At 23.8% G+C, this 10,026-nt stretch overlaps 1 protein-coding gene across 1 annotated transcript; it reads left to right on the top strand.

Annotated features, from left to right (window-relative positions):
• The first annotated feature begins 1,367 nt into the window (after window positions 1-1,367).
• Window positions 1,368-7,339, top strand: LOC105846050 (uncharacterized). The gene is made up of 6 exons (XM_065789043.1): window positions 1,368-1,928; window positions 3,693-3,784; window positions 4,171-4,318; window positions 5,531-5,600; window positions 6,328-6,629; window positions 6,784-7,339. Exons 1-6 carry the CDS (start codon window positions 1,419-1,421, stop codon window positions 7,135-7,137), a joined length of 1,476 nt encoding a protein of 491 aa, XP_065645115.1. The 5' UTR covers window positions 1,368-1,418; the 3' UTR covers window positions 7,138-7,339.
• The last annotated feature ends 2,687 nt before the right edge of the window (window positions 7,340-10,026 follow it).

Below are 10,026 nucleotides of genomic sequence, written 5' to 3'. Positions count from 1 at the left end.
GGCATAGACAATGCACACCAAAAGTATGAACAGGGACACCATCCATGCGCAACGAGGCACTGTTAATACTTTGATATTTTTCAGCTGTTTACGGAATCAGCCTTTCTGAGAGCTACCACAGAGTTCGGTAAACCTGACTACCAGCCAGGCTTACCGAACATTTTTATCGTCCTATCTCAGCTCATCCAGTTTTTTCGCAACCTCTAGAAAGATTTATGTATTACAGAACTTATACTCATCTAACTGACAATCATTTGTGATTAAATTATCAGTATGATTTTGAAAAAAATATCTCTTCAGAACACGCGGTTTACTAGTTAACACTAAGTATCAAATAATTGTTTAAAAAGTCTAAGTATACCTTAGGCATATTCATTTACTTATCCAAGTCCTGTGATACTATACACTACAAAATTTTTGTCATAAATCTCAATCATTATGTAATAACTTAAAATGTTTTTTAATGGTTTAAAAGTTACTTAAATAATCGTAAATATCTTGCATGAATCGTGGCTCCTTCACGTTTAAATTTATTCAAACGATCTCATAATAAAAAAACTTTTATATGTTTCGTAAATAGATGTTTAATTTTTATATTGATTTTTTTATTTTATAAGAAAGCACATAGTTTTGTCAATAGATATGCAGCCATTGTCACTATTAGTAATAAATACTTTTAATTGTTTTTCTTTTATATTTGGCTACATTTGTTTCTTGTTTGATTTTTTTTTTCGTTAAATAAACATTTCATTTATATTTTAGATTTATCTATTTAGTACGTATTTAGTATATTGAAGAACAAAATTAAAATTTGTTATCTTCTGTTTATTATTTTATTGTTTAACTTTATTTAAAATAATTTTAACAAAATTATTTATTAAAAAGAAAAATGATTTGTTTATTTTGTAACATACTTTATTATATTATTTATTAAATATAAATAAACTTTGTGTTAAATTTAATTTAACACATTTTTATAGTCCCTATAGCTCCTAATTTAAAATCTTGATTATTATTATTTAAAATTACTTAATTCACTTTATTTTTATTTATATATACTTAACTTTAAAGAATTCATCAAGAACAATTTCATATTTTTCAGACTTATTTAGCTTTTAATTAGTACATCATAAAATGTATTATTAAATTATTAATAAATGCCTGCTAACGTTACTATCTTATTATGAATTATTATTACTACATAATACTATTTTATTATTTTGTTTGAAGTATTAAGTTTGTTTACTATTATTGTTTAATTATTAACAACAAGTTAAGAACATAATCGAGAATATAATATAATTAATTATAACCAAGAACATAATAGCCTTTTAAGAAAATGTTATTTTTAGAGATTTTGATAGCAACCAAATTATATAAAGTTTCAAAACGTAGAAAAAAATATCTTATTTTTAAAGATGCGCACTTTATATTTGGTCTTGCTGTTTCTAAACAAGATAGAAGCAAGAGTACCAGACCAAGTGTTTTTCTGGCCAATCAAACCTTTTATATTTTATAATAATAATAATATGTTAGACGGTATATTGCCATTTTTGTATAATCGCTTAGCTGAGTTATGTAGCCCTAACCAGAAGCTAGCTGAATTTCATTTGGCTAACAAAACGTTTATTCAGAGTGTCTTCTATAAAACTGTAAAAGAAGTCTCTAGTGGGTTAAAGAGTGCAGAAAATATAACTATAAACAATGCTATATGGTATCCTTTATTAATTACTCCAGATCGAAATTTTTTGTCTACTTATAAAGTGAAGGCAGACTTTTTTATTCGTTCACCAAGTGTTGGTATTATAACTAATAAAGAGAAAATAACAATTACAAATAAAGTTATTGAATCTATTAAAAAAAGTACTTCTATTGCTTTGCATGCTGGTGGTTTTATTTTGATTTTCTCAACACTTTTGTGGCTAACAGTAAGATTTTCAAAACTTTAAGGTTGAAAGATTTCAAGCTTAAAGGATTTTATTTTTGATTACTCAATTAAAGTTAAAACTCATAATTAATTCTACATATAATGAGTAATGTATTGAGGTAAGTGTAAATAAATCTACATAACTCCACTGATATATTAGGAATGGCACAAAATAAGGGTGCATTCAGAGGCAATTTAACTGGGGTGTGACAGCCGCCACCATAGAAGGTGATTTTTAAACTATAGTCGGTTTCTTGAGCAACATAGTTGGTTAGTCGGACATTGGAGTCATTTCAGTTGGATGAATTTTAGTTTTGAGGAGCTTTTTTTTTAGGAGCCAGGTGGTATTTTTTAAGGATTCACCCACACAAACAGATCCATACACTCTCATTTTATTTGTAGAATTGCCTCTGGATGCATATATAAATTAATTATTATTTATAACCATCAAAAAATTAAGTTTTAAGAGATGCCTCAAAAATCTGATTTCAAAAAAAAAAACTTTTTTTAATACGAGTTTAATATAAAACTTTAAATCAAAAATGATATCTTTTACCTAAATACCATCTGTTTTTGCATAAAATCCTGTTTCTAATGGAGCTTTTGACTTCTACAATTTTTCCGTCAAAGGTTGTTACTTGATAAAAACTTATAAAGAAATCATGTTTGAAAATATTCATAGAAATAGATTATTTTGATTTGGGTATTGTGCTATTCATGGATTGTTTTAAAACTTTTGTATTGTTGTCCTTTTCTTTTATTTAAACCTAAACATGCTATTTCTTTTATTTAAATTTAAACATGATGTTTCTTTTATTTAAATCTAAACATAAAACCACTTTTATTTGCACTCCTTTTACTTATTTTAATGTTTAATTTTAACAATTGATATAACATTTATGTAATTTTAATAACTTTTACAATATTAATTTAACTTAATGATTTATACAATATTAATTTAATTTTAATGCTTTTCATTAATCAGGTAAACATTTTGCCTTTGCCGCAAATTTTACAGATAAAATGATAAATTATCTAATAATGAACCACTCCCAAATCAATAGGTAGCTAACTAACTCTTTAATAAAATTATAAGGTCGCTTTTCAAAAAGATTAAGAGGTAAGTCTTCATAAAGAGAAAGTACTTAAAACTTTTCAAAAAGATTAAAAGATAACTCATCAAAATAATTAAAGGGTAGCTAACTAACTCTTCTAGAAATTCGATTAATTATTTCTGCCATATAATAGATTTTGAAATCCAATTTAGTCTAAATATTTTTATGTTGCATACATAAAGTTTATTTGAGTAAATATAGTATTTATAGAAAAACAAATTTTAAATCAATTTCTATAAATATTTTTTTAACTGGTTAGCAAGAACGTCTATTTACATAGGTAATTATGTCTCCCCAAAAAATAATCAGCTAAAATAAATTCTTTTCAATTTATCAAATAATTTTAAACATTTTAAAACCATTCAAAGTTTATACAGTTTGTATGAAAAAGAATTATATAGAATTATAAGCCAAGAATTATAAAGAACTATAAGTCACTTTCAAGAAAACTTAAGTTAAAAAGTTAGTCACACTTTCTGCAGCTCTAATATCTAATAATATATAATAATCTGCTGATAATATTTTTAATCTGCAAATAATATTTTTAATCTGCTGATAATATTTTTAGTAAAAAAAATATATTTTACTATTAAACATACTTTTATTTTAAAATTTTAAAACTTCAAAAAAAATTAATTACATCTTCATAGGAATGCAAAAAAAACAATGATTTCAGCAACACTTTTGTGAAAGGATTTGGTACTGGTATATGGTGGTCTATTGTAACCGTGGCAACAGTGGGGTAAGATAGTTTGTTGAATGGTAATTAGATTTAAAAGATATTTAACAAAACTGAAATTCAATTCAATGAAAATCAAAACCATATTATTTATAAAAATTTAATCATACTTCTTTTTTATTTTTGTCTCAAAATAACGCTGTGTTCTTTCTTATGCCTTTTTCGATGGTTTTTGTGTGAAAACTTTTTAACCATATTTTTTTTTTGTTTTGTTTTTTGTTTTGTTTTGTATTTTTGATTATATTTTACACCTGATGAAAAAATAGTTGTTTTATTGAGGGTAAAAACAAAAATTGTAGTTTTGTTTTTAATTTGATCATACAACAAAAGGTAGCATAGAAACTATTAATGCAAACAGTGTCTCTAAAAAATGTGTTTTATATATTTAGATATGGTGATATAGTTCCAAAAACGCTAATTGGTCGAATTCTTTCGATAATTTGGATGGTAATAGGAATTACTCTCGTTTCTGGATTGACTGGAATGTTTAGCTCAGTTATGACAAATAATTCTTTTTTGAGTATACAAGATCAGAAGGTAATTAAAAACATTTTAAAAAGTTTTTATTTTTAAATTACGTAGCTACAAATTTATAAATGTCTGAGAGAAATTAAGCAATGAAAAACAACAATAGTTTTATTTTTCACTTTTTGGTCCAATTAGAAAAAGTGTCCATGCATTTTACTCGACTACCATCCAACAACCTAGTGTTGTGGGTTGCGTTACCATTCTAATTCACTAACTCTCATTCATCAGATGTTTTGCCATGCCATGCAAAGATGATAAAAAATGTTTTTTGAGATTTAATTTACCGAATATATGCTTAACTAGCCCCACTCTACACCTAAAACAAAAAGAATTTTTAAAAATCTACAATTTTATAAATGTTATGAAAGCATTGGTAGCATTTATTGGCTGTCTAATTTTATATAACATTGTTATATATATATATATAACCTAAGAAAAACCATCTCGTAGCTCGTTTATCAAAATTCAATCACTAGGCACTTAAGAAAACTAGACAAATAAACTATTAAAAAGAACAGATCATTAGACCATTTAACTTTAAAAATAGTTTGTGTAAAAACATTTCGTATTAATGAATTTGTTTGATAAAATCCAATTTATAAATGAATTCAACGGATGAAGTCCAATTCATTAAAGAATTGGTGATGTCGAGTTCATCAATGAATTCAATTATTGTTGTATATATATATATATATATATATATATATATATATATATATATATATATATATATATATATATATATATGTATGTATATATATATATACAACAATATATATATATACAACAATATATTTCCTTCTTTTTTTTTTTTTTTTTTTGATTTTTGGTTTCAACTTTATAAATAATTTATATAAAGTATTATTATATTTATTTGTTTTGTTTGTCATAACAACTTATTTGTTTTGTTGTCATAACAACTTATTTGTTTTGTTTGTCATAGGGTTAACATGGCTTTAAACCACAATAGAGAAATGTAGAATTAATTTATTTAGTTGCCTAATAATATATTATTATAACATATTATAATAATATATATATTGTTTTATTTATCGTTTAATTTATAGTAAATCTTTATTTTTAAACTTTCCGTTTTTATGCGTTTATTATGTAAACTGTTTTAATTAAAAAAGTTATAGTTGAAACCAATAAAAAAAAATATTTAATAAACTAAAATAAAATTAATATAGAATATTTTAAATTTAAATTATTTTTGAATAGATTGCTGCTTTGAATAACTCTATAGAATTTTTCGTGGCGAATAAAAATTATAACTCAAGTTTAAAAAGAGGTAAAAGTTAAAAATCTACATGTTTCTTCTACTGTCATATTTCATATTACGGCTGAGCAGCCAGGACGCAGTGATTAGGGTTTTTAACATGAATGTAACCAATGGTAAGAAAACAGGCTATAACTTTGTACTTAAGTTACACTTTGCAAAATATGGCATTCATTGGAGCTTGGAAGTAGCAAAACCCCAAAACTTATCTTCAACTCCCAAACCCAAACTCTCACAACGAGCGGTTTTTTTGTTTTACATCGTCATATTTTTTAAACACTACAATACTATTAAATAAGATTTGAAATAAATTTTGTTAAAAATATAATAATAAAAATAATAATAATAATAATATAAACATCAGTAAATTGTTGCTTTCATGTTAAGGGGACAAAAGTTTTGGAATTTTTGTTATTCCTAAGCTCAAACCACTGTAAATTCTCGCAAAGTATCCTCATATAAACAAATATCGAAGTTTGAAGCTTGTTATATATATATATATATATATATATATATATATATATATATATATATATATATATATATATATATATATATATATATATATATATATGTATATATATATATATATATATATATATATATATATATATATATATATATATATATATATATATATATATATATATATATATATATATATATATATATATATATATATATATATATATACATATATTATTTATATTATTTTAAGCAAATAACATTTTTTATGTAGTGTACTACTCTTACGAAGATGTACTTAATGATGTAAATTTAAATAATGTTGAATATGGAGTTATAAACATCGATGTTTTGTTAAATATTAACTATAAGTTATTATATGAAAATGTTGCTCTCGTTAAGCTATTGGATTCTGCTTCGCCAGTTTTAATAGCTTTTGGTAATGAAACCAACTTGATGGCTAACTATTATCCATTTAATGAATTCCCACCCGATGAAGCTTTAAACTGTTTAAAACGTTTGAATATAAAAGACATCTTAGAAAATGTGCAAGAAATATATCATAAAATTCCAAATGTATGGTATTACAATTTTAGACTCTTTTTAGAGTGTTTAGTATGCTATAGTATTAATTATAACTTCATTTTTTATCTTTCACATATTTAATAATACTTAAGCTAAAAGTTTGAAATATTTTCCATGTTTGTTTGTTTTTTAATTTATTTTTTAGATAGACATAGAAGCTGGGCAAAACTTCAACGACTTTATGAAAATTAATTACATAAAATATACTTTGATAATTATTTTATTAGTAGCAATTTGCTTTTCCATTAAAGATGTTATTCCATTTATTTATTACATATATAATGGACATAAACATAATAAAATAAACGATATTAAAACGAATGTTCCAATGAATTTACTTTTTAACAAAGATTTTAAAGAGGAATCTACATCTATAAATAATCTGCTCGAAGAGTTGTCAACAATTAACGAACAATTGATAAAGTTACACGGTGTCATTTTGTCAAAACAGAATTGTTCTGTGTGTTCAAAACAACCTCAAAAAACATTAGACTCGTAAAAAAAAATTTCTTGACCCGAATACATTTATCTTTTTTAAATTTATTAGTTCACCTTTCTATAAATAAATACTTTATTTATAATTACACATGCACGAGAACGTTTCTTATTTATTTTAACTAACGCAATATTTCAAACAAAATTATTTATATCACAACTTTGTAAAGCAAAATAAAATTCAAATAAAATTAAAATATATATATTAGCAATAAAATACATATAAATAAAATTTGCAGAGTACAAATTAAAAAACATTTATATGTAATAGTTTTTAAATTTGTTTTAGTAAACATACGTTTAGTAAAAGTAAACAAGCATTTTTTATTAGTATGGCCAACAGAGTGTACATTTACCTACAGTGTTGGCTTGGGGGTGCAGTGTTTTATTAAAAATAATCATCATTTTATTATTAAAAAAAATCATCATTTATAATAATAAACTAATTTTAGTAATAACTTTTTTGATGTGAAATGTGAGACAGTAGAATCCAAAAGTTAGACCTTCATTTCTATTTCACTGTTATACAGTGTATTAGACATTTAAGTTTACAAAAAAGATGTTTTCAATTGGTCAGCAAATACTTATCGCCATCTTAATCATAATCATTTTAAGTTTATTTAAAGTTTAAAAAATTCATAAGTTGCATAATAGGGTGGAGTGATTTTGGAATCAGAACTATAGTAACGCTGGAGTAAATAGATTATCGAGAAATAATAATAAAATGTATAACATGTACTTGCTAATAATGCCTGGAAAATGGCTGGTTTACAAAAATCTACATTTATTTAGGCTTAATCTATTTTAGAGGAAAACCGCGATTTTTTGATTATTTTTTTTTCAAAGTGGGCATGCGCATTGCGCGTTGTTTTGTTGTTTTTAGATAATTTTTAAATTATAATTTATAATTAGCAAAGCAATTTATAGTAAAAAAAGAGCAAATCCAGGAAAACTTGTTTGGAAAATAGTCTAAAATACGGAGGTCTGCCATCAGAAATGCCTTCAGCTGATCTTCCAACATTTCGTCAAGTAATTCAGTTTTTTTATTTAACTAAAAACAATAACCAAAATATTTCAAGAAAGAATCTACTAAAAGAGGTTGGGAATTCTCTTAGTACTTTGTGGAATAAAGTAAACCTACGTCTTCCTCTTCTTCAGAAAAATTCAATCTTAAGAAAATTAAGAAATCTTTTTGAAAGATTAAAATCTATAAACCGAGGGCGTTGTAAATCTAAAAGTAAGGAGTATCAAGATTAGATTTTAGATAAACTTTTTGATATTTCATCATGTACTTGTGATTTCGCAACTGTTTTATGTAATGACAGAGATGTTAAGTGTAGCATCATCAATTGTCAAGTAGAGCACATCTTGTGTCTTTGTAAAACTAGAAAGGTATTTGATTAAATTTTTTATATATTATTGTATATATTGGAATATTTGTTGTTTTAATCTGCAATTATTGTACTAAAAATTTTTTACTATACTTTGATTTCACTTCAATCAAACTGAAGTAGTTGATTATTTTCAAAAATTTAATTTAAAGTCCCTTCTGAAGACAGGGCATATATTCGTGACCAGAGAAACAAGATTGGTTCTAAAGGTATTTATCAGCTAGGAAAGGCTAATTTAAAATCTGGTACATTTTTTCCGGAAAGGTTAGGTCAAGTAGAGCTTACAGATCATGTTAAAATGCTTTACGCCTATAACTCATTGATTGATTCTGGTCACATATCTGAAGTTTCAGCATCCGATCCAGATGTTTTGGTAACATATATATGCATACTTGTATATACATATATATATATATATATATATATATATATATATATATATATATATATATATATATATATATATATATATATATATATATATATATATATATATATATATATATATATAAATTATGTTATAATAACCTACAAATGAGTACTCAATGTTCTTAAAGAACAGAGCAATAATAAATTAGTAAAAACACTTATCTAATATTTTTCTTAAATAACTTGTGTCTCCATCAAGAAGTTCATCAGGAAGGCTCCTCACTATAATAATAGAATAAAAGAAAAAAATTAGATGCATTTTTTCTAATTTATATATATATATATATATATATATATATATATATATATATATATATATATATATATATATATATATATAATATATATATATATATAATATATATATATATATATATATATATATATATATATATATATATATATATATATATATATATATATATTATATATATATATATATATATATATATATATATATATATATATATATATATATATATATATATATTTATGCAAACATCACACTGGGGCAACGCTAAAACAGCTTTGTTTCAACAATTTTTAAATATTGGCCCTACAAAGTGTGCTGCTTGAGATATAAGTTGTTTTTTTTAATATTTTAAATACTAGTATTTTTACAGGTAAAGGATTCTGGGGAAGAATATAATTCATTAAAAAGTTCTCAATATAATTAAATTAAACTTGATAGATTTGCAATGGAGACTGTCTGGTATATAAAATTCTCATACATATTAAGTTTATATATACTATATTAAAAGTGTGAAAAATAAATCATAAGTTTCACCATTGCTCATCCCCAGTAGGAAAGGAAAGGGTGAATATAGAATGTTAAGGGATCACATATAGATAATATACTTTGCTTTTTTAGTTTTGTTTATTTATTTCATAGTTTCTTATTTGTAGGTATGATGTCTCATCTTGTGCTGCAGCTGCACTAGCAAATGCTCTACCTCTAGATTATGGAATCATTATGGAATCAAGTTGTAGATCGAAGCAAAATTGAGAGGTAAATACTATTTCGTTATATAAGTTAGACAGATATAAATATATCTCTTTATTTATTAGTTGAT

This window comes from Hydra vulgaris, chromosome 01 (assembly GCF_038396675.1).
Source record: "Hydra vulgaris chromosome 01, alternate assembly HydraT2T_AEP".
NCBI classification, from domain to species: domain Eukaryota; kingdom Metazoa; phylum Cnidaria; class Hydrozoa; order Anthoathecata; family Hydridae; genus Hydra; species Hydra vulgaris.
The sequence above is the reverse complement of the archived record's forward strand: the minus strand, read 5'-3'. Positions and strand labels throughout refer to the sequence as shown.